Raw genomic sequence first — 26,274 nt, 5'->3', positions numbered from 1 at the left:
AGAACAATTGGTATGATGAGGAGTGTAGAGAGACAAGGATCAAATTACAGAGAGAGGTGCTCATGGGTACTACTACACATTGACAGTCACGGATTATCTTCCGCCGCCTAGTGCGACGAAAGAAGAGGGCTTACCTATCTCAATTAGAGTGTGATCTGTATCAGTTGTTTATGAGTCAGGACTCTAGTGAGGCATGGAGGCTTTTCAATGAGCACTCTCCACCACCAGCCATCACTTCCACAGAGACCTGGGGGCAATATGCTACATCTCTCTATACAGCATCGGGGCAGCCACCTTTGCCTGACCCTCCAGAGGCATGCCTAGAAATATGTACTTTCTTTACGGCTGAAAGGTTAGGGAAAGCCATTGACAAGATGAAGACAGGAAGAGCACAAGATCATGATGGTCTGGTAGCAGAGCACGCTTGCAGAGCCTCTTGCTATGATGTTTAATTGGCCATGTATGAGGGTTTCCCTGAGACTTGGAGTATGTCCACTATTGTGTCTTATCTTCAAGTCGGAAGATCCTATGCTTCCCCGGAATTGCCGAACCATCATGGTTGGTCACACTCTGGCTAGGCTATATGCATCAATTCTTGAGCATGAGCGGAGTGGATGGGCAAAGAGAGAGGGGATACGAGCAACAGGACAGGGAGAATTCAGGAGAGGTTTCTCCACTCTTGACCAGATTTTGACACTCAAGCCCATTATTGAGGAGGGTAGACACCATGGCAGGAGGATATATTGTAGCTTTGTGGATTTCCGCAAAGCCTTTGATATAGTGCCACAAGCCAGACTCATACGCAGATTGCAAGGCATGGGGATGGAGCTTTATACAGGAGAGTGGTAGGACAGGTACGCACTACTCAGGGCATGTCCAACATGGTTCACTCCACCATTAGGGTGAAGCAGGGTCATCCCCTGTCTCTGACTCTCTTTGGGATACATGTAGATGAGTTTTCAGATTATGTACATACAAAGGGTGATAGAGGTGCTGAGCTTGCAAGGAGGGGATGCAACGTCATTTGGATGCGTCGCATGTATTTGCACGGGACAGTGGATTGTCTGTGAACCTTGGTAAGACCAAGGTAATGGTGTTTAACACCACGGCGCAATGGGTAAGGAGGTCCGCCCCCACTTTTACATATGGTCAAGAGACTATGGAGTATGCAGATACATACACTTATCTTGGGGAGGTTTCCAGTGGTCCACTATTTTCCCTGAGACGTGCAGCAGATACGCGATTGACCAGAGCCTATGCAGCATTGGGGAGACTTGAGAGAATATGTTCGTAGGTTCAGTTTTAGGAACCTCGGACAAAGCTTTGGCTCTTTGACACTTTGATCACTTCGGCCATGTTGTACGGAGTGGAGATATGGGGCCCCTCAGTTGATCATCATAGCAGAGCTGGCAGTACTGATGGATAGAGATGTATGGAGAAGCCCTTGGTGTCTATGATTTCTCGGATGATTAGGGCCAAGGACTCAGTACCACATGACATTGTTAGGGCGGAGCTCGCTGCTCCTCCATTGGTAGTTGAGACACTCACTTGATCAATTTCATTTATGCATAGCACTTGGGTTCTCCCTAGAGACATATATGCTTGATTAGCACTAGACTCTTCGCGACAGCTGGCATTACAAGGAGGTAGATCATGTTGGTATGCAGAGATCACATCTTGGTTCCAGCTACATGGCTTTAGTATGGACCAGCTATCCCCATTTCAGTACTCTTTGGATACACCCTCCATCTCCCTCACTAGGGCAGAGATTACCAAGCTCATTAGACAGGACTCGATTCAATTGGATACGAAAAGGACATGGATACGACCTACACATGAGCTAGGTACGAAGATGACTTTCTATAGAGAGCATCTTCTCCAACTCACGGAGGATGGTTTTGTGATCAAACTAGGATACATCGATACTCATCTGTCCCACGGGATACGATGTACTATTGGTCAGATACGCACATCCTCACATCAAATAAAGATCGAAACAGGTAGATTTAAAGGAGTACCCATTGAGTCCAAGATTTGTCAGGACTGCCACATAGAGCCAGAGACAAAGCTACATTACATGTCACTGCCCAGTATACTATGAGATACGAGGCCACTCTTACTGTCTATTCAGAGAGGGTTTTGGGCCACTTTCTAGAGTCGTGAGATACCAAGATCAGAGATGCCTCGGATTATACTTACTAAAGATTTGCAAACACAGAGAGGACCTCTTGAAGAGGGGCACAATGAGAGAGATCGAGAGACGGCGAAAGTTTACAGAATTCTTTCAGTCACAGATAGAGGAGTTCGAGCAGCCCCCATAGCATAACAACACCAGAGGCACCAGAGGCATACTGCTTGATCAAGCAATAGAGTTAGGACGGTCCCGTCGCCCACAGATGAGGGGACCCTCTCGACATCGACGCACATTGCAATAGAGGATCCATACCATACTGGCGCGATATAGGAGCCGTCCCGGATACTAATGTATATATATATGATGCCTCGACTGTCATAGAGCTCCATTGTATGAGCTCACCCTTTGTATTCCCCTTTGTATCAGCTTTCACCCCAATACCATGAGGGACATGAGGTGTTGCTTACTATTCGCCCATGGATTGTTCAAACGACACATGCATAAGCTACAACACGACTGGAGGTCATTGTTTGAGCAAATCTTCTTGTACAAGAGATAGACACAGCGCGGATCAAAGCATTGTTCGAGCAAATGCCAACCATTTTTCACGCCTTAATCAATGGCGTTGCAGCTACCCACTCCTACCCACTATTTTCTTTTCAGTTCTTTGTACTTTTTGTACCCAGACCTGGTATTAGATTCACCACATGTAACCTTTTGGTCTCATAGGTCATTTTGGCCTTTTGAAGACGTTAATATTACATTTCATTTCATTTCTCTCTCTCTCTCTCTCTCTCTCTCTCACACACACACACACACACACACACACACACACGCAAATAAATAAATTAAGCTTTTCTCCACATCTATTTCTTAATCTCCAGAGTGTCTATTGAGCTCTTGCTTGACTCGTAATTGCAATAAGACAAGCTTTATTTCCTGTTTTTGACTTGGAATGGCAATGATACAAACCATTATAAGTCGTTATGGCTCAGGAGGTTTTCTGTACATTTTTCTTTCCGTATATACAAGCTGGTCAGAGATCATTTACATGGTTAAAGGATGTAAGTGTAATACAATCCCTCAAAGGGTTCGAGTGTGTAAATGTGTCGTTGAAAAGTGCTTCCAGACTCGTACTCAGGCAAAGGCTTTAGATCTCAACAACATCTTGCCAGCTGATCAATTGATTACTGCAACCCTATCAACTTTCTTTGTCCTCATCATTATTCTGAAACTGTGTCACTGGTTTTGCTAAAATGGTCTCAATATCTAATTCTGACGGTAGAAGCCTCAAAAGCGGCAAAGGAAGTAGAGATGTGGCATTACAAATGATTAAAAGTAACGCCAAGTTGTCAAAATTCTGACTTGCGACTCCGAGAAACTGAGTAAGCCAAGCTCCCAACAGACCACCACAAACACCTCCTCCATTTGAAATCGACATGAGTGTCGCAAAAAGTGTGGCTTCCACACCTGGTGGACAGATTCTGGCAGCCAGTACAAGAATAGGCATAAAGGAGACCTGCAAAAGCAATCCTGAAATTGAGGAGCCTTGTTGGAAGTTCTAAGCAAACAAATTACCAAAAGATCCAATTTAGTGGCAACTTAGTGTCATTCAGAAACTTGATACACTCAACCACAAGACTATTGAAAGATTGTGTCGAGCCTCCCCTAAGGCCAGGTCATGTCCATGCGAGAGGCCACTACAAGAGCAGAAATCATAGTAGAGAAGACATGATGCCCAGCTCAATTAGGGTAACAAGCCCAGCTTCTCAGATGAAGCCTTTTGTCGAAAAAAAACCAGATACTAGCAATGACTTTCAGAAGGCACCCCATGCCATACAGATCCTCCTGGAAAATATTTCTGACAGAAAACCCCAATTAGTTTCCCCTTGAATTGCAGTGCTCAAAGGTCCTAGCAGCGGGCTCCACTCAGTAAGCAGATGCACAACTGAAGTTCTCCATTTTCCACAAAAAGGCTGTATTCTTATTATATACCTTCACACGTTCTGAATGGACAAGTGTAATATTTTGCTTCAAAAAAGTGCTTCTCACATAAAACAAACAACGCTCATTGCTTCTGCACCCCTCCCCCCCTTCCACTGCCATTCTCCGCACCCCTCCCCCCCTTCCACTTCCATTCCCCCCACCCCTTCCACGCCTTGTCATATCTCCGCACCCCTCCCCATCCTGCCACTTCCATTCCCCCACCCCTCCCCCCCTTCCTCTTTGTGTCCTCCTGTTGCATCCTCTCACCGTCGAGTGTCGGCAGGGGCTCCTCGGATTCGTCGGCGGAATTCGCCCCAGGAACATTTTTCGCCTCCACTTGCAGTAGCAGACACAGATGGAAGCTCGTGCTCCGCCTCAAAGGGACTCCAATGAAGCCCCATCGCCCGACCCTGCCGAGCCCACCATTCAACTTGCTCTGGCGCCAACAGAGCAAGCGAGCCTTGCAACAAAGGTGGAGCAACTTTAGGCCACCTCTGTTATCTACAAGATCATTGGCAGTCTACCTAGCAGAGGCAAGGTGCATGACCACCTCCAAGCTGTCTCCTAGCATAGGTGGGAAAGATCACTAACATACAGCTTCTCGGGCGAGGGTACTACCAGATTGAGTTTGAGACTCTTGAGATGGCTGACAAGGTCATTTCAATGAGCCCGCTGGCCATCCGAGCAGTCAAAGCTCATTTCCGACAATGGCGCCATGGTTTTGACCCAGCTTCAGATGCTCATGCCAAGGAAGCAAATCTACCCATTTCGGTTTGCTTTCCTAGCCTGAGGGGAGAGCACCTCCCACTTCTTTCCAGGATTGGTGTCGAGATCGGGACAGTCTTGGAGACCCCACGCATGGCAGCTTCAGTTGCTGCCAAGGCTGCAGGTATTCCCACAGTATGCATTTTGGTTCGAAACACCCACACGCTCCCAAAGGTAGTCCTTCCACCTAGGGTGAGTGGCAAGTGGCTCCGGCAGAGGGTAGAGTATTCGGGACTCGTGAACCAGTGCTTCATTTGCAAACAAATAGGCCAGTTAGCGAAGGCCTCTCCTCGCAGGAGATGTCAACCAGCATCGCATGCTCAGCTCAGTCCCCCAAAGTTGAACATGCACAGCTGACAGGTACCCAGGACACACATGCTGACACCTCATCAGAGGCTACTAACCAGCCAGCTGATGGCTGGCAACAGGTGCACGGCCACCATCGACAGGGGAGGGCTCACCACAACGCCCCCTAGTAGCCACCCTCCTGCAAGCCATCAGCATTGGGTTACGAAAAGCAACCCTTTTGACCCTTCGCAACAAGATTCCCGTGAGGAGTCACCCTCTACCTCAGCCTCACCGCCGCCTCCCCCCCCCCCCCCCCCGCGGCTGGGCCCTCAGCTTCACCACCCAACCCATCCCGCACTCCTCTGACGGAGGGGATTAAACACTCATCTGCAACTCAATGCTCTCTTGGTAGTGCTTTCGCTACGACCTGAAAGGCTCGGGAGGGACAACCCTCCTTGAGGAGGCCACTTCTGGTACACGTCTCTCCTTTTGCGTTAGCCCCTCGAGGGCCAACCGTGGGACTTCTTTAACTACAACTTCACCTGATTCCTCGGCGACCCATCTCCCGACCTTGAGGTAGCTTGTTTTCAAGTACAAGTTCTCTTTCTAGCCACCAGAGGCACCGAGGCTTCCGATACAGCGCTAGGCTTCTCCTTCCCATTGTGTGGCAAGGATCACACAGAGTGGACTTTGCACACAGTCCTTGACTTGCCCCAAGTTCAGGTTTTAGAGTTCTCACACCACACAGGGGCCTGGGGGTGACTGATTTGATACAGACACTTTGGCCGCTAGCCAAGTTTAGTGTGACACCACAGGATGCAGCTGGATGTAGACACATTGTGGTTCACTTCTTTGCTGACACTCAAGAGTACCCCTTGCTATGTATATGTACATGAGGACTCTTGGACACCGGATGTAGCCCTACAAATTGCACAGTCTGCTTGGGCCTGAGTGGGACAGTCACTATAGACACGTCTATCTCAGGGTCGCTCGGATGCGGACTACTCCCCATCCAAGCCAGCCTCGAAGATAGCAAGGTTGGCTGCTGTCGCTGTCGCAACATCGGCATTTTCTCATTGATCCCATAAGGATTGTCTCATGGAATGTGCTGGGTTTAGGTGGACCAAAGTTTCAACGTCAAGAGGGATCGCTTGCGTTAAGAGCTTCAAAGATACCTTGTGGGTTGGAGGAGCACACACAGCAGGCTCGACAAGAGCTGATCACCATTGAGGAGCGGTATCATGAGTTTGCCTTCCATCATCAGGCATCTCAAAGGATCTGAGTGGGTGACAGAGTTACTAAGGAGTTCTTTGAGACTGTGGGTCCTCGCTATGCGAACACCAATGTTTGTCAGTTGAGGAGACCTGATGAGTTAGCTGCTATAGAGCCTAGGGATATGCGTGCAGTTGCTACTGACTTTTATGGTGAGTTGCTTTCTGCTGAGCCACAGTCAGAGCGCTAGGATGCATACAGAGATCAGGTTTGGACGCAAATGCCTTGCCTAGTTTTCGAGAAGATGCGTTGTGGAGTGCAAACGACAATGAAAATGAATGCCCCTATAGCCTTGCACCGATCACACAGTCGGAAAGAACAACAGCTGCACCGTCGAATTCACCTGTGTTAACCACTTGTAAAGCTTGGAGAAAAACAGCTTTAGTGGAAACCACACTTGGAATTAGAAGAATTAGAGAACATGAGGGCTCGCGTAGATGTCCGTAGAGCATCCATATGCTTGATTCCGATAAGGAATGAGCAAATTACAAGCATTTGAAGTTCGGGGGTTTTCAAAAAGCTCCAAGAAAGAGGTCTTTGGAAAGTGTCTGCAGGTGTGCAGAAAAATGCAGCTATTAAAGGGGGATTTTTTGGCTCTTATCCCAAGGGATTTTCTCTCCCCTCTTAGCCGACTTCATTTCCCCCTTTCGGCACCTTTTTATTGGTCCATTTTGAGCCTTTTTTGGGTAAAAAATGGGCTGTCGGCCACTTTTTGACCAAGGCAAGTGGGGGGAGACAGTGTCCGGGGACCAAAAAGTGGGCAAGGCGCCTGTCCACGCAGTGGGAACACAAATTGGGCGCCCCCTCCTCTCCCCAAAGTCCACGAGCCCTCTCAAGCAAGGCCAAGAAGCTCTATTAACTCCTTTGATACACCCTTAGGGAGTACCCACTTCCTCCCTTATACCCTCTCATTTTTACATGCTTCCCCCCATGTGGGGTTATTCCATTGCCACTTGGCATGCTCTCCCCAACTTCCCCAGTCCAAACCTGAAATTTCTGTTTTGCCTCCAACCTGAGCCATTTTCTCGGAGACGTTGCGGGTGACCCCCACCACCAAATATAGCGCCGTAAAGCATGGCTTGGAGCTCATTACCCCGGCTAACTCCAGAAATTTCTAAACATACCATTGCTAAAAAAAACCATCAAGTCGGCCCACTTGCAGTCTTTCCACGTGCATCCGCCGCCACTTTTTAAGTGAAAAACCATCCACTTCGAGTGCGTGTAACTCATGATGTTGGAGTCCGATTTGCAAGCTATCAAGCACGGCTAGGAATGCTCCTTAAAAACTATTTTTTGAAAACTCGACCATCCCAAAACTCAACCAACAGCTTGACAAAAATCAAGCCTTTGTACATAAATTCTACAAGAGCACTCCAAAAACTCAAAGCATTATGTACATCTATGTACTCGGGGCTAGTGAGCAAGCTTTTTAGCATGGATTAGCAACTTCATTTCCACCCAAAAAATGCTTGACAACGTCAAGAGACTAGAGAAGCCTCTCCAGCTGGAAGAGCTCTACAAGGCCCTCGGGGCGCTCCCCCGAGGTAGCTGCCTAGGGGAGGATGGTTTGACTCCCAATTTTTTCTAAGAGTAATGGCAGTTGCTTGGTCTGGATCTTTGTAGCGCTTACCAGCACATTCTATACATTGGTGAGATACCTGACAACATGAGTGAGGGTCTAATATACCTTATTCCGATGGGAGGCTCCTTAGATGAGATTTGACAGTGGCGGCCCATCACCATGCTCAACTCAGCCTACAAAATCTTAGCAAAGCCTCTAAGTTTATGAGGATCCAACCGCTACTTGAGAGCATTATACATGAGACCCAGACAAGTTTTGTCAAGTAGCACAATATCCTTGACAACATCTTTAGCTTTTGAGAGGCGTCTGCCCTCGCACGTCTCTGAGGAGAGGATCTTGTGGTACTCCTTGATTTTGAGAAGGCATACGACAGAGTTGACTCGGATTTCCTCAAAAGCATTCTACGCAAGATGTTTCAGATGCTTGGATCAGAAGAGTGTCAACTCTCTACAGATGTGCTCACAGTTGGGCTTGGGTTTGCTGAAACAGCATACTGTATGAATATGGGCGCTAGTAGTTCTTCAATAGTAACTCAAGCGTCTTCACATTCACAGTTTATGCAACCAAAGGAGGAGGATTGCCGTTCAATCTTATTTGAAACTTGGCAAGATTGTGATAAAATACTAAAAACCTGCCAACAAGGCAGATTGCCCAGCGCTGAGAACGGTTATGAATTCGTTTCACAACTGCAGCCTGCGCAAATAAACAATCAAGTGCTCTTGGCGCAGGGAGGGAGAGGGGAACACTTCATGCTCACACGGTTACCCTCTTGCCCCCTTACTTTTTCTCCTCTATGATAAGGCGATGAGCAGATTTTTGACTTCACATGAGGTGGTTTGCATGGTTTACAGCTTCCTATTAGGGGAGACGAGCTGCTGTCACAAGACGGGCACCACGTGCAAATAGAAAAGAACAGACTGAACAGACTTTTAGCACTTCAATAACAACTGAGCTGAGAGAGAGAGACAACACGCGACACGGAGTGGCGGAATTCCACCCCAGAGAGTACTGGCCCCAAACCTTGGCGCCCCTTTCGGTATTTCTTTATATTGCATCAACACAGTTACAAGCCGGTACTCCAGACTCTACACCTCAAAGAAGCATGCTAAAGAATAAGCACTAGCCTCATATTTAAAGGCCCTAGGCCCCAAAAGCAGTTTTACATGAAAAGTCTTCAAACTCAAAAGCTTCTGTCCAAAAGCAATGCCAAAAAGCTGTGAGCGTAAATCATGGAATTCTGTACAACTACCACGTCAGCAATCATTACAAAACGCGGAAATCCGTACAGTGTGCCACGTCATCATGTCAACGCAATTTTCGGAAATCCGTACAATCTACCACGTCAGCAGGCCAACGTGAATTGCATGTTCATCTTTTGCTGCTTCTTCCTCTTCACTTAGGGTTTAGGCCCCTCGGCCGTGATCTGCAAGTTGGCTCCATTCTTCAAGGCTTGACACGTCAGCAGTTTGTGACATCCCCCCTTCTTGAAAGAAAGTAATCGTCCGCGATTACAGCATATCTGCAAAACAACACAAGTTAGCTCAAAAATTTCCGAGGGACATTTCGAGGGACAATCGGTTCGCTCTTTTTGTTAAGGAGTTAGCTTCTCCTTTCGGCTCTTTTGATCAAGGAGTTGGCTTCTCCTTTCATTCAGATCGGAACTCTTGATATTCTGGCGTAATAAAATTAGCCATCACACCCAGACCGCACTGATCTTCCATGGGTGTCTTGATGCACTAAAATTACATACCCAGGCAATCTCATCCAATTAGGAATATTCAGTGGTTGGCACATCACAATGCAACACAAATGCTTACATATGCATGTTACAAGACATAGAAACATAAAGCCACCGATGAACACTCCCCCCGCAAATAACCATCCAGGTCCGGGCCATGAGCTGTTCAATGACTCCCTCATCACTCCTCCCGCAAATAACCTAAAAAGGTCCGGGCCATGAGATATAGAGGCCTTTTACAACCAAACGCCCCCCAGACCACAGCCTGCGTCGTTTGGCAGTGCTGAGAGTAACCACTGCTCAGACTTCTTAATACTCCTCCCACATAACCATCCAGGTCCGGGCCGGGAGTCACAACAACAATACTCCCCCGTAAATAACCGCAAGGGTCCGGGCTATGAGTAAAAACAGCACTTTTGAATCATTCAATACTCCCCCCGCAAATAACCACAAGGATCCGACCATGAGTATGAACAAGCATTCTCAAACATTATTTCTCACTACTCCACCCGGGAGTAAAATCACCAATCATTGAAACCAGTATTAAAACCAGAGTCAAACAATTCAAATCGGCACCAAGACAGGTTCAATACAGATACCATCCATTTCAAACATCAAACAAGTTCCAAAACAGATTTCAAACTTAAAAAGCAATCTCGACATCAGTCGAGCTCAAAAAGTCAACCGACTTTCCATCCTGAAACCTCCACCAAAAAATTAGGGTTAGGTTCATTCCATAGGGTCATAGCCGAGCACAGCATGGTCCATCAGCTCTTGGACAGACAGTGTTTTCTTTGGCGGCGATGGTAGTCCCAGGATAGCAATCGCACTGGACCTCCAAGGTCATCTGCTCGTAAAGAGACATCTACTAGGAGATGTCGAGAAATTTCAAGATATAATCTGCTAGGGTTTCCTATGCAAGCATTTCAGGATACCCCACTCTACCAAAAGCTGCATTCTGAAGGAAGATGTGAGAAACCATATAACTTCGAGCAAAATAATTTTCTTGAAATCTTGCCGAGTCCTTGGGGTGTACGGCTTGGTAGCTATAGACATCAACATCTGCATGGCACTTCTTCTGAGAAAAACAGTGACTCAAAACAAATCTGGATCCTTCTCTTGCAAGTGATCTTTATGGCTTATGTCCTGCAAGACATGAGCGGTGAAAACGGGAGCGCACCCGATGCGCGATGAAAGGTGGGAGTGGCTAGTAAGTCCGGGGTCGGAGCACGAAGCTAAAATTTCCAATGGAAGTGCGATCTTGCTCTGTCTACTCTTTGGTAGGACCAATATACTTTCAGAAAAGCACATGCCTAATGCTCTGATACCACTGTCACAAGACGGGCACCACGTGCCAATAGAAAAGAACAGACTGAACAGACTTTTAGCACTTCAATAAGAACTGAACTGAGAGAGAGAGAGACAACACGCGACACGAAGTGGCGGAATTCCACCCCAGAGAGTATTGACCCAAACCTTGGCGCCCCTTTCGGTATTTCTTTATATTGCATCAACACAGTTACAAGCCGGTACTCCAGACTCTACACCTTCTCCAGGAAGCATGCTAAAGAATGAGCCCTAGCCTTATATTTAAAGGCACTAGGCCCCAAAAGCAGTTTTACATGAAAGGCCTGTCATCATGTCAACGCAATTTTTGGAAATCCGTACAATCTGCCATGTCAGCAGGCCAACGTGAATTGAGGGTCCATCTTCTGCTGCTTCTACCGCTTCACTTAGGGTTTAGGCAAGTTGGCTCCATTCTTCAGGGCTTGACACGTCAGCAGTTTGTGACAACTCATGCATGTACTTGGAGGGCCACGATGCCAATTAGCAACGGTGTGAGTAGGCTCTTGAAGTGTTTCATTGTGCATCGGGAGCATTGATCAACTGGAGGAAGACAATGGCTTTCTCGTTTGACAGGCTTAGGTCTTGAGAGGAGCTGCGGAGTGGCCTGGAGCAACACCAGCCCACATGCACGGAGGAGCCCTTCAGGCAGTCTCTTTTTTGGAACCCCATGGTTAGCACATAGCGAGGCCACTTGGTTGGTAGCAGGGCTCATGTTTCTTGGGATCCCATGGCAGAGGGTCCAGTCCGCACTTTTGGAGACGGGCTACAGTCTTAAAGCCTTGCCGAGGAGATTCAAAGTATCCAGCTATGAGGCATTAGGGAGGTGCAGAGGATGTGTCAAGATATTACAGAGGCTATACCTGCGAAGTGGCACACCCCTCTAGAGACAACCCCCTCTAAGTGGATGGAGGCCTTCACGCGATTGGAAGTTCTCGTTGCACTTAGGGCTTGCTCAGAATTAGTACCATGTATGTTTTTTGAGGTTCAACGAGAGAGTCTTCTTCACAGAGTCTCAGTAGAGGCACCACAGGTTGCCGCATGCTGTTTTCAAAGGATCCAAGTTATGGGCATCTGTGGGAGGACTTGTGTCATAGATCCCGACCCGGCAGATCTTGAGTCAAGGCATTGATGACTTTGGGCTTGGAGGAGCCACCCTTTGGTACGAGTGCAATGGGATGCGGGAGAGTGGTTCTGGCAAGATTTTTTCTCTGCAGTCGATCACCCAAGGACTCCCTTCTTCCAGTACACAGCTCGCTTGGGGCACCACATACTCGTAGCACGGAGCGAGGCTCGGCACTTCACTAGCAAGAGGAGGGTCTCACAGCCGAGTTCTTGTCAGAGTTTTGGGAGTGGTTGTGGGACAACAGACACTGTAACAAACTTGGACTCTCCAAGTCAAGATTCTATCGCAACACAACAGAGATTCACATCAAAACAGTTCACCATTCACAATTGATTTGACACGGCCCGGTGGAGTTCCGTGCCTAGAGATATTGGCCCCAAAGGTTGGCGCCCCTTTCGGTATTTCTTTTTGTATTAATCTGTGTTCAGAGTACAAGAGAGTGGGAGGGTTCTCACTCTCACACTTTGCATCCAGATGCTCTGAGAAGTGAGGCCCTGCCCACTAATTTATAGGATACAAGGGATGCCCAAAAGCAGAGCCCCAAAAGCAGAGCCCCAAAAGCAGAAAGTGAAAAGCCTTCAAAAAATAAAGCAACTATCCCCAAAAGCTGCCAATTTTCAGCCAGTGCAAAATCAGGAATTCCGTACGTTTTGCCACGTCATCAACTCCGTAAAAAGCGGGATTTCCATACACTGTGCCACGTCACCCTGTCAACGCGTTTTGCGGCGGAAATTCCGGAAGTCCATACGATATGCCACGTTAGCATGTCAACGCATATTGCGGGTCCACGTCAAAGTGTGTGTATGTGAGGCAGTGCCACGTCACCAGTTTGTGACATACCCCCCTCTTGAAAGCATTGTAATCGCCCTCGATTACGCCTACAAAATAGACAGAGGCCATAACCTGTCTTAGCACACACTGACTGTAGTATCGACGCACTAGGAACAACACATCTAGCACATGTACCAATAGACAGTCACATCACAGGCCATCACTTGACATCACTTGACAAATCACATTCAAAAATCATTCCAAATCTCAAACCATGATTAATCGGCAACGTATTTAGCAATCTCATCTAGATCCAATCGGGACCTCACAAATGCCCGATTATTTAATCCTTATTACAATCATGTCTATAGAGATTTATGAGACCGAAATGATGCAGTCATTTTGTCTTTCACTTCCTGCACTCAAACAAATCAATCAGTATCATTTTCGGGAATTCCAAATCATAAAGTCATACAGCAGAATACTGTCAGCTCAACATTATCCCTGAAACCCAAAGAGACATAAGTGACTCTATATCAAATCTAAGTATCGAGGCAATCTGTCAACAAAGGAGTGGAGTGTCTCCCCTCTTGTGCATACCCACTGCACTAGGTTTGCTCATGCTGAAATCGGGGTTCTATCGGAGCAGACTATGCTAAACCAAATGCTTCAAGGTAAAGGTTCACAATCTAAGGAGTATCTGCCAGGTCCTCCTGCTCCATCCACTTCGCATCCAATGCGGGATAGTTCTTGAATTTAACCAAGAACCGCCTTATCACTTTACCTTTTATCTTTCTATCTTTATGTATTAGTATCTGTTCTGGAACGAGTATCTCCTCGCTTTCCTCCACTTCAGGTTGCTCATCTGGCTCCCCATCATCGGGCACATCGCCTTTGTAAGGACTCTATAGACTCACATGAAAAGCATTGTGAATTCTCCAAGTATCAGGCAGCTTCAATCTAAAGGAGACATCATTTATCTTTTCTTTTATCTGGAAGGGTCCATAGTATCTCATGCTAAGCTTTGGAAAAAGCCGCTCCTTTCCCTTTTTCTTTCTTAGGCGTGCCTTCTCAAAACGTAAGAGCACCCAATCGTTCTCCTTTAATTTCAAATCGCGACGGTGTCGATCTACTGCCTTTTTGTGTCTACCTTGAGATTTCTCTAAAGCCTCCCGGACCAAGTCCAAGTCCCTCGTGAACTGGTTGGCTTCAAAAAAAAAAATCTTATCTTTCGTGCTTAGGAAGGGTGGAACCTTCGTAGCACGTTCAATAATCTCAAATGGCGCCTTCCCCGTCGAAGACTGGATCGTGTTATTGTAGGCAAGTTCCACCAAGGGCAAAACCTTTCTCCATGTAGTCTTCTGATCCAAAGAAGAAGACTTCAACAAATTCAGTACCACAGAATTTGCAATCTCAGATTGCTCATCTGTCTGCGGGTGTCTGCGGGTGGAAAGATGACGAGAACTGCAACCGTGTGCCAATGTTCTCCCAAATAGCCTTCCAAAACAAACTCGTGAATCGGAGATCTCTGTCGGAGACAATTGTCTCAAGCATGCCATGTAATCTGAATATTTGGGCAATGAACAGTCTCGCTAAATGATCCGGCTTGACTGTTTTCTTCACTGGAATGAAATGAGCTTGCTTGCTAAATCTGTCAATAACAATCCAGATACCATCATGCCCACTCTGTCTTCAGGAGATCAAAAAAATGAAATACATAGCAATACTTTCCCAAGGGCGGGTGGAAATGGGTAAAGGCTATAACAATCCCTGTGTTTTATGCCTGTCAAACTTGACCTTCTGGCTTACAAAGCAACTGCGTACAAAATCGTACACGTCCTTCTTGAGTCTCGGCCAAAAGAAGTATCTCTCTACACCTTTCAAGGTGGTATCAATGCCGCGGTGACCCGTAAATGGTGGACAGTAACATTCGGTTAAAACCTTTTCCCTCAACGGCTGTGTAACGCACAACCTCGTTTTCTTCATCAAGTAGTCATCCCCAATGGAATATCCCGCTACTACCTCCCTATTCTGTATTCGACCGAATACATCTGCAAAATCTCGATCTGTGGCGTAGTGATCGACCATATCCTCGAAGCTTCTATGATGAATCGCGGAAATAGCCAAGACCAACAACTTCCGGGACAAAGAATCTACCACCAAGTTCTTTTGTCCTTGCACATAGACAATCTGGAAGTGAAATTGTGACAAGATGTTGGCCCACCGCATCTGCTTTTCCGATAGTTGCTTCTGTGACAAGAAGTAGCATAAACTCTGATGATCAGTGAAGACCGTAAAATCGGCTCCGAGTAGGTAATGTCGCCACTGAGTAAGAGCATGGATAACCGCCCAAAGCTCTTTCTCATATATCTGTGCTGTCAATTCCGGCCTTGAAAACAATCGGCTCTCATAGGCAATGACATGGCCTTCTTGCATTAAGACCGCACCCAGACTACCACCACAAGCATCACAATATACTTCAAATGACTTCTGCAAATCCGGCAAAGTCAAAATTGGTCCTGGAGTCAATTTCTCTTTCAATGTTTGAAAGGTAGTCACCACTGTGGGTCCCCACGAGAAAGGAACTCCTTTCTGTGTCAAGATATGCAAAGGGGAAGCAATCTCTGCGAGGTTTCTAATGAACCGCCGGTAGTAAGAACATAAGCCCAAGAAGCTTCTAACTTCATGGACATTCTTCAAATCGGGCCAATCGCGTATAGTCTCAATCTTGGCCGGGTCCATTTGTACTCCTGCTGCTGAGACGATGTGTCCCAAAAACTGTGTCCCGGGTAAGAAAAATTCACTCTTCTTGGCATTGATCACCAACTTGTGATCTTACAATGCCTGAAAGGCCTATATTAGATGATGTCTACGTTCTGCCTTATCCTTGGAGAAGACAATAATGTCATCAAAGAAAGTGCCAACAAAAGATCTGTACTCTCTGAAAATCCTATCCATCATTCGGTTAAAGGTCGTTGGAGCATTGGTAAGGCCAAAAAGCATCACCAAATATTTAAATAAACCGAAGGTCGTCCGAAAAGCTGTCTTGTAGACATCTCCCAGCGCGATTCGGATCTAATGATGTCCGCTCTTCAAATCGATCATGCTGCAAGAGGATCCCTGTAGTCGGTCAAGAATATCATCGATCCTAGGAAGAGGAAATCTGTTCTTGATGGTGATTTTATTGAGAGCTCTATAATCAATGCACATTCTCCAAACCGTCTTTCTTCAAAACTAACAACACCGGAGAGCAGTAAGGTGAAGTACTTGGCTTTCAATTGGTTCATAATCTCTTCGTTCTGTGCTCGGCTGGATAAGACCCTTTTCCAAAACGTCTTTCACTTGGTTCATAATCTCTTCATTCGATAAGGTGGCCGGTTCGGTGGAGTGCTTCCAGGTATCAAATCAATAGTATGATCCTCAGAACGAGATAGTGGCAACTCGCCTGGCAAGCCCTCAGAAAAGCAACCGGCATGAGTGTGGAGAAAATCTTGGCGTTCTTTTTCGACGTCAAAACATATTCGAGCTTCAATCATCATTCAATTCTCTCCAGAAAATCGAGTAAAGAAACTGAATTTCATCAAGTACAATCTCTGTGCCCTTCATTTCTCAAAGTCGCTTTCTCACCCCAATAGTCAACCACGGCGTTGTTCTTGTGGTACCAAGGGATTTCGAGGAGGACGTCACAACCTCTTAAGGGCATTACGTAGAGTCCCCTGACATTGCAAACGAAGTTTGTCAATGATCGGTGTAATGGCAACATCCCGTTCGGGTGCCGCTAGAACTGCCTCCGCCTGTGGCGGCTGGCCTCAACCTGTCAGGCATAATTTCAAATAGAGCCACCAAAAGAAGTTGGCCTTGGCTCCTCCATCAAAGAAAATGAGGGCTTCCTGACCTTTCACTTTGCCCTAAGTGCAACAAAGTTTTGTACTTCCGTTCATCTGATTCGGTTCAGGTCCCACGCAATGTGGTACCAATTCTGTTTTCATCTGCCTTTTCTGCCACGTTCCTCTGCTGCTCTAGAACTCTCTGGCCTGTCTTCAATCTGTTCTTGCTGTGCCTTTTTGGGGCACTTTGCGGAGATTTCCAAATTCCCCGCAACCAAAACACTTTCCCTCTTTGAGATAGATAGCCCTTTCTCTAAGAGTCTGTCTGGGACGTGTATCTTTCTTTTCTTTGTCCTGGGAACTCTTTCTCTTTCTACTTTCGTTGTGAGAGGTCTGTTGGGTCCTCTGAGTCAAGATCACATCAGTGGGGGTAGTTAGATTGCTCGAGTGTATGGCAAAACCCCGTTTCGCATGACCCATCAATTCTTGAATAGAATTCGACTTCTGTTCCAAGCAGTAGTCTCGGATCTGTGTAAGAAGTCCGCAGCAAAACCGCTCAATTTGCTCCTTAAACAAGATCTTCGTAAATGAAGAGGTGGGTAGAAAAGAGTTCCAAAATCTCTCGCAATAAGCGTTCAAAGCATCTCCCTTGGTCATCCGAAAAGGTTCGTATATCTCATTCATACTCTCGAGTCAGCCAAGAAGCGCCATTTAACTGGCGCTTCCTTTCTCAGTAGAAGTGTGTACCACCATGTTTGAGCATTTCCCTTGAAGAAAGAGGTAGCTCTCCGAATCTTGGAGTGCTCTGAGTAATGCCCTCCCGAGAAAACTATGTCAAATTGTTGTATGAAGGCCAAAGCCTTCGAAGGAGGGCCTGTCCTTCACAATCGAAGTGTAACCCTACTAAAAGGGGCTCTCATTTTCACTTAAAAGCTTAGGAATTGACTGTCAGGAGCCGGTTTTTGCTGTCTCTCTCTTTTGCTTATGCTTACTTTTCTGCAGCTTCTATGGAAGCTTGAGCCACTCATAGGATAAGGTTCCTCCTCGGGCTAACATACAGCTGAACACTGGCTTCTCCTTGGTTGGAATGATCTCCATGGGCTGAACTAAGCCAGGCCTGATTTGTTTTTCCTTGATATCTAGATCTGCGGGCTGCTGCAGTAACAAACCTGAAAGTTAATCCTGAGTTAACAAAGTGCAGATATGGTGAGCTGAATGAGTGCCAATGTGATGATGTATGTGATGGAAGTCTTGTCCAAGCAAGTTTCTTTCATTTTGTTGTTTTCTTTCTTGCAAACAAAGGACTGTTGATGAGGTAAAGTTGCGATCATTTTTTATGTGGTCGATGTGTTTTTGGACGGATACCACATTTAATGATTGAATTATGTAATGACTACCCTCTAGCAAATTGAATGGCTCATTCAAGTTCTTCCATCTTCGGATCGTTCAGAGACGCTCAAGCTCTTTGAGCACTGCAGGGTCAGTCCGACTGTGGGTGTTGAGTATTGGGCTTAGAATGTGCAAATTGATAGGGTCCTTGATGTGTGATAGTGCAGTGTAGGCCAAACCGTGGGCTTGTATGAGTGTCTCCTGAAATAAAAGAATACGGCATGAAAGAGATAGCTTTGCTTTCGCAGAGGCAATCAAGAGTATTTACAAAAAGAGACAAAGCAAATGCTGTCAGGCAAGAAAACAGTCAATAACCATCACAGTGAAGAACAAGAAGAAAACTGCTCCTGTTGTCATGTGCAGTAAAGACTATAGAATCATGACTATGAAAATGGTGCACATTGCTGCTGTAGTTTATAACAAACCTGTCCAAGAACAGTCAAAATCAACGTGTCCCCCATTGCAAACCATTCATTGCTAATGCCCAGTTGCTTATTGGCTCCAGTAACAAGTAAGAGCTGTACAATATACAAGCAGCGGTGTGTTAAGGGAAAAAACTAGGAAAACACCAGAACGCTGCTCAATTCTAAATGTCTCATAATCATGTAGCACCTGTGTAAGCGACAGCCCACAACCGATAATTGTTGTCCAAAAGAATATGTTTCTCAGGGGGACAATTTTTAGAAATCCATTATAGAGTCCGACCCCTGCAAGCGATGCAATTGAAGTGACAAGGCGCACTCTACCCAAAAATTCGGGCTGAAAACCAAGTTTGTTGGTCCTGTTTCCAAACGCGTACAGTCAGTGATGGCATTACAAATATACAAAAAAAAATTGATGTCATGTTTACTTACGAAAAGAAGAACATTGCAGTATCTGACGTTGGTGTTGCCTGCCAGAGAAAGATAAACACAGTTGGAAGGAAAATGGCAGGTTCTTTTATCGTCCTCCACAAAAAAAGCGCCTGGTCTTTCGCATGCTCTGCAGCAACTGCAATCATAACAGGTAGTCTCCTTTCTTTGATAGTAGTTTCCCGCACCTTTTGTGTGCATGGCTTCTCATTGACAAAAATTGCAACAGCAGAGGTCAAAAGAGGAAGAAGGGATGTAATTGCAAAAACAAACCTGCAGCAAACCCAGAAAAGAGGAATAATGTACCACATTAGGAGGCCTGACAAGGGTGCAGTAAGGGGTCTGAACTCAAACCTATAGGTCTTTTACTAAACACAACCTGACAATCCAAAGACAAATGCTCTAATAAAAAACCGGTAATTAGAAGATTTTTACTGCATGTTCTTTCTGAGGGCAGATAACATTATGACCTCCCGCCTACATAGATATACACTTTCGCCACCACCTTTTTTTTTTTTTTAATCCATCTCCCCTTTAAGTTCTCACCCATGCCCTTGTCCCTCCCTGCCTACCTCGAAATGCCCTCCAGCACTTCCCACCCCTTCCACAATTTTTCCAAGTTCCCTCCAATTGATCATTTTTTCTAAACCAAATTTTCCTAATTTCCTTCAGAAGGCCAAAATGACGTACGAGACCACAAAGTTACAACATGGTGGAATCTAGTACAATGTGGGGGTACAAAAAGATAAAGATAAAAAGTGGGGTGCTGAAATACCTACTAGATGATAAGTGTGTGTGTGTGTGTGTGTTTGGGGGGGGGGGGGGGGGGCTCATACAATATTTGATACAAAGGCTGATACAAGGCTCAGACAAAAGTGGTACAAGGGCAGATACAAGAGTGAGCACGATATACAATCCTCATCAAGATCATAAGAAGTCCATCATTGGTCATTGGCGGATCTCATCAATCTCCTCCATGGTCAGTAGTCTGACCGGGCATCGTGCATATCAGGTCAGGGTGACCCGAATCCGCTGATGTAGTCTCCACCGATGCTGTGTAACCCTCCTCAGCCGTGGGCGCCTGGATCTCCCGAGCTCAGTCGCTCAGACAAAAGTGGTACAAGGGCAGATACAAGAGTGAGCACGATATACAATCCTCATCAAGATCATAGGAAGTCCATCATTGGTCATTGGCGGATCTCATCAATCTCCTCCATGGTCAGTAGTCTGACCGGGCATCGTGCATATCAGGTCAGGGTCACCCGAATCCGCTGATGTAGTCTCCACCGATGCTGTGTAACCCTCCTCAGCCGTGGGCGCCTGGATCTCCCGAGCTCAGTCGCTCGGTCGATCAGTGTGCCTCTAGCGTCAGGAGAGTATGAGCTCTGCTGTGGTCGCTGCACCTCTGGCTGCACAATATCCGCTCTACAGAAGAAGTCTGTGATCCGTCTCTAAGACTGGCTAGCCTCTCCTCTCAACAAGCTCTCTCTATGTCTTCGTAGCTCCAGCAAGAACAATCCCAGACATCTTTGGTCCTCATATCCCATGACTCTAGAAAGCGGTCCAAAACCCTCTCTACACAAGCAATGGAAGCAACCTCGTATCTCATAGTAAACTGGGCAATGGCATACATAGAGCAACTCTATCTCAGTCTCTGTATGACATAGGGGGCATGTCCTGGCCTTTGCTGACAATCCGATGTATCTGCTAGTCTCCACCCGAAGCTGGTGTGAAGATGTGTCTGCCAATAGCACACCGTTTTCCGTGAGATAAGTGGGTGTCCATGTATGTGGACCTCACCACAAAACCATCCTCAGTGAGCTGGAGAAGATGCTCCCTATAGAAAGTCATCTTCGAGCCCAACTCTTGTCTTGGCTAAATCCAAGTCCTCCTGGTATCCAGCTGAGTCATGTCCTTGCGAATGAGCCTGGTGACCTCGGACTGTGTAAGAGTCAGAGAGGGGGCATCCAATGAGTATCGGAAGGGGGGTAGTATGTCCATGCTGAATCCATGTAGCTCAAACCATGATGTCATCTCTCCATACCAGCATGTCGTGTCTCCCTGCAAAGTTAACTGTCGAGAGGACTCAAGTGCTAAGCGGGTATATCTGTCACTAGGAAAATCCCACAGACAATGTATAAAGGAGACTGATATGGTAAGCGCAAGCCATGCAATCATAGAGACCAAAGGCTTTTCCATACCTCCCCATCCATCAGAGGCTAGAGCGACTTTCCTCCCGTGGTGGTCCAAGGAAGGCCCCCATATTTGAAGTCCGTATAGCAATGTAGAAGCCACTAGAATGTCAAAAAGCCAGAGCCTCGTCCGAGGCTCCTGAAACTGGTTCTGTGAACACATCTCTCCAATCCACCCAATATGCATCCACCCAATGTTGCATAGGCTTTGGTCAATCTAGTCTCTGCTACTCTCCTCAATGAAAATATAGGCCTAGTAAAGATCACCCCCAGATAAGTGTAAGCATCTGTATACTCCATTGTCTCATGACAGTATGTGAATGCCGGTGCTGATCTCCTAATCCATTGTGGGGTGGTGTTAAACACCATAACCTTGGTTTTGCCAAGGTTGACAGACAAACCACTATAATGAGCAAAACCTATGCAATGCATCCAAATGACGTTGCATCCCCTCTGGAGAGTCAGAAATCAACACAATAGTGGAATCCATGTCCCTACCAACTGGGCACCTCTATCACCATCTCTCTCAATGTAGTCTAAAACCTCATCCACATACATACCAAATAGTGTACAAGATAGTGGGCATCCGTGTTTCACCCCGATAAAGGAGTGAACTAAAGTAGATAGCCCCTCTGACGTGCGCACTGTGTATATGTCGCACTACTGACCTGTATAGTGCCATGATCCCCCAAATCAACTCTATGGGCACTCCCATCTCCTGCAGCCTACGCATCAATCTAGCCCTTGGTACTGTGTCAAATGCTTTGCAAAAGTCCACAAATCTGCAATAAATCCATCTCCCATGTGCCCTGCCCTCCTCAATAATGGCTCTGAGTGTCAGAATGTGATCAAGAGTAAAAACCTCTCTTGAACCCTGCCTGCCCTGCAGCTCGTACACTCTCTTGTTCTGCCCATCTACTCAGTTGTTGCTGCTCAAGAATAGATGCGTACAACCATGCCAATGTGTGTCCAATCATGATAGTGTGGTAGTTCCCATGCTCCATAGGGCCTCCTGACTAGAAGATAGGCACAATAGTGGATAAGCTCCAAGTATGAGGCGGGCCCTCACACATGGCACGGTTAAACATCGTCGCTACAAGCTTTGCAAGCAAATCCCTCACATGCATAAAATGCTCTGCTACCAAACCATCATGATCATATGCTCTCCCAGTCCTCATCTTATCAATGGTCTTCTTCACCATCTCAGCGGTGAAAAAAGCACATGTGTGTGGGCATGACTCAATGGGGTCGGGAAGAGGTAGTTGTCCAGGCACTGTGTACAAGGATGATGCATACTGGCCCCAAGCCTCTGTAGAAGTGATGGCAAGAGGAGTGGAGTGCTCATGGAAGAGTTTCCATGCCTCACTTGAGTCCTGACTCAAGAATTGCTAATATAGATCCTGCTCTAATAGTGCCAGAAATGCCCTCTTCTTCCGTCGCACCAGGCGTCGGAAGGCAACCTATGATTTTCTGTGAGGTCCTGGATACTAGAGATAAAGCTAGGCTGTGCCATAACATAATCCACTGTACTAGCTCCATGTCTGTGTGGGAAGCATGTAAACCGCCTGCTGTTGGAAACCTCTGTAGGCCATTCAAAATGGCCAATCCATGTGCAGAAGCCATGTCTATCAAGTGTTGTCCATACTCAGTATGCTCCACATCTTGTGACAGTCTAGATAGGCCCATCTCTGCAACATCGAGCTCCCTCAACATCTCCTCTGAAGTATAATAAAATATTGTTTGTTGCTGAGCAGTCCTAGCATTGAAGTCACCCAAGATGATAATGTCACCATCTCTGAAAACTCCAGCAAAGGGGGACTGTTGTTCTCTAGGTGGTGCATAGACAGATGTACTAGGAGGAAAGTAGCATATGGCAATGTACAGGTATCTGCCTGTCTCAGCTCGCAATCTCACCCACATGTACCTAGCCTCCTCATCTCTGCGGGTAATATGTATCAATGGTTGCAACTCCTCCCTGAATAAAATTGCCACTCCCCCTGAGCCCCGTGCTCTGTGCTTTGATCGAGTCTCCTCTCTGCAAGCTGTCTCCCGTCTGTATCCGCTAACCTGTGGCATAGACTGTCCATGGGCCTCGTGCATCTCTGAGTAGAAGATGATGTTCCTCCCGGTGAAACTATCCTCAAAAGCACCCACATCAAGACGTAGAGACCCATTACAGTTCTAGGTGGCAAGTTTGAGTGTGGTCCCATAGGTCTCGTGCCGTCATGCAGAGCGCTTCCCATAATGACCACTCTCCCATCTCTATAAAATGCCACCTTTCCTTTCTCCCTGACGGTCCTTATCTCTGGCATGACTTCTTTCATATGAACAATCTATGAGACTGTGAGGTTATCCCAATTTCTTTAGTGTAGGACGCTTCTTCAAGGAGTCTTTTTTCGCTTCCATGGAGGGGAAACGAAGGATCAATGCTCTCCTTTGAAGTCTCCCCGTTCCCTTCTTCCCCTTCTCTTTTCTTCCCCACTCTCCATGCCTTAAGTGTGTGTGGACTCACCACCCATCATATGTAGGAGATCTTTGACCTCGCCTTCCACATCATCACGGTCTTTTAGGCCAGTTACACGTACATGCAAAGCTCTAGTCTTCCTTCTTTGCTCTTCCTCTAGGGTCATGTTAATGATTATGGGAATGGGAATGGCTGTTGGTTCTTTCCCCTTCGCTTTCATTGGCGACTTCTATCCACTTTTCGGCTTCATCTACCTTCTTTTGTGTTTTCGTGATTGCATCCACCCATGATGACGTCGTTGCTTCGTGTTGCTTCTCTTCCTCCTTGATTTTTCAAACTTTTTCTTTGATGTCATTGAGTTCGTTTATCACAGAGGGCTGGATTTCTCCCTCCTCTAGTTCCCTCCCCACTCTAGCTTCCGCAAGCTAACGTTTGGGGGTTGAGACCTCTTCCTGAAGCGCTTGGACTTCAGCCCATAGGTCTTCCTTCTCTTTCTTCCATTGCGAGCCTTCATTGAAGACCATTTGGATGAGGTTGGCCTTCTCTTTCCACCACCCTTTCATTTCGGTCTTCCGAATTCTTTCATCTCTTTCTCCACATGTGTTATCCTTTTGTTGGTGACCATGAATGTTGCCTTTGTCACAGCCGGTGGGGATTTGCACAAAGGTGAGCTGACCTTGTTCTCCATTTTTGAATTTGTTGAACAATAGATTTAGCAGCTCATTCGTTCTTCCTCTCCTCCTAATGTGCACTGTGTTTGCTTATTGTAAGCAGGTCCTGTGCTTAGGGTAAAAATAACAATGGCTGAAGACCTGCTGTGTGTTGTATCTGCAGGCAGTTCTGTTGCATGTTACCCCAATCACACACTCCCTGTGATAGCTGGTACTTGTGTAACAGGTTGCGAATAGGGCCAACAGCCTCTATTGTGCATGTAAAGGATGCCACGCAAGGCAGCGATTTGTGCGGGTTGTTGGACTGCACTAAAGAGACACAGGCCTGTTGCAAATTGTCGTGGAAGGCTGCAGCTGGGTGTGTTGTTACTACAGGTAGGCACGTCAATTTCTGCAGGTGCTGAACGTGCCGAAACTGCAGAGGTGAGGCAGTAGTAGCTAGCAGCGCAGGGTAGGTGCTATCTGCTGCAGATCCCTGGGCAGAATGACAGCCAGAGCAGGTCGCACAGAGGGTTGCACTCACAGCGACAGCAAGCCATTAGGGTTGCACAACAGCTACAAAGGTCTCTTTAGGGTTGCGCAACTGCAAGAAACGGGGCCTGTTAGGGTTTCGCCACTGCACGAAACACAGCCTATTAGGGTTTCACCATTGCAGGCAACAACCCGCTAGAGAGAGAGAGAGAGAGAGAGAGAGAGAGAGAGAGAGAGATGACACGGCACGGCGGTGCCCCTTGCGGTATTTCTTTATTATTGCTTCACAAAGGTACAACTCCCCGAGGGTCCAGTTCTCTCTCAGACTCTGCGTACAGATGCTCTCTAGAGATTGGCCCCAAGGGCACTTATAAATAGTACAACGGATGCCCCAAAAGCATCACACCCACAGGCACTTGGTCCCAAAAGCATGCACAAACTGCCAGTTTTTCAGCCATTGTTAACACAAACTTCTGACATGTCAGGCCATTGAAGACCCAAAGGGTTAGGACTCCATGAGCGTAGCCCTAGCCAACCTACAGATTACGATCAAGGGGCCTAAACCCTAGTTGAAGCAGAAGAAGGATTTCCCAACTTGTAGATCATCGCCGAGTGACCCAAATAATAAATTGGGTTGGGATTAAAAATCCTAACCGCCCAACAACTTATGGAACCGGCCAGGATTCTTTGCGGAAAACTTCGGAGAGCTCGCTGCTGTTGTCCCACCCCCACCCCTGCGTTGCGCCCCCCCCCCCCCCCCCCCCCCCCCCCCCCGCGCGCTTCACCCTCTCACTCAAGCCCTGCCCCGGCGCTGCTCCCTCGCCCCACCCCCCCTTGCGCTGCCCCTCCCGCTGGCAGCCAACCTGCCCGCCCGCTCATCCCCCTCCCCCCCAATGGCTTGGGTTTCTGCTGACGCCTCGGCTTTGATGGCTTGACCTTCACCGTCGGAGCTCTCTCAGAAACCGTTGTCATCTGGTCCTCTTCATCCGCAGCATTTACAACAGTAGCCACAGATTGAGGCTCACGCTCCGCCCCAGAGGGACTCTACAGATGTCCCCTCGCCCGACCCTTCAGAGCACCATCCGACTTGCTCTCTCGCCGACAAAGCAAGCGAGCCTAGCCGCAGAGGTGGAGTGCCTCCAAGCCACCTCCATCATCTGCAAGATCATCGGCGCCCGACCTAGCAAAGGAGAGGTGCGTGATCTCCTCCAAGCCTGCCTTTAGCAAAGGTGGGCAAGATCCTCGACGTTCAGCTTCTCGGGCATGGCTATTACCAGATAGAGTTTCAGACTCTCGAGATGGCGTACAAGGTCATTGCAATGAGCCGCATGGCCATCCGAGCAGTTCGAGCTCATTTTCAACAATGGCGCCATGGTTTCGACCCAGCTACCGACGTTCTTGTC

At 47.1% G+C, this 26,274-nt stretch overlaps 1 protein-coding gene across 3 annotated transcripts in view; it reads right to left on the bottom strand.

Moving 5' to 3' along the window:
* Nucleotides 1-3,049: 3,049 nt before the first annotated feature.
* Nucleotides 3,050-26,274, bottom strand: part of LOC147447533 (Major facilitator superfamily protein) — a 58,746-nt gene continuing 35,521 nt past the window's right edge. For all 3 annotated transcript variants that reach the window (XM_086523284.1, XM_086523283.1, XM_086523282.1), the window contains 4 exons: nucleotides 19,077-19,346; nucleotides 18,835-19,003; nucleotides 18,648-18,740; nucleotides 3,050-3,653 (listed from right to left, as the gene is read on the bottom strand). In XM_086523284.1, coding sequence (XP_086379410.1) covers nucleotides 3,336-3,653; nucleotides 18,648-18,740; nucleotides 18,835-19,003; nucleotides 19,077-19,346 — 850 coding nt within the window. In that variant the 3' untranslated portion in view covers nucleotides 3,050-3,335. The remainder of the gene's footprint in view (nucleotides 3,654-18,647; nucleotides 18,741-18,834; nucleotides 19,004-19,076; nucleotides 19,347-26,274) is intronic.

The sequence above is a fragment of the Adiantum capillus-veneris genome, chromosome 11, assembly GCF_014529385.1.
Source record: "Adiantum capillus-veneris isolate H3 chromosome 11, ASM1452938v2, whole genome shotgun sequence".
In the NCBI taxonomy this organism is placed as follows: Eukaryota; Viridiplantae; Streptophyta; class Polypodiopsida; order Polypodiales; family Pteridaceae; genus Adiantum; species Adiantum capillus-veneris.
This window is presented reverse-complemented; position numbering and strand designations above follow the sequence as displayed.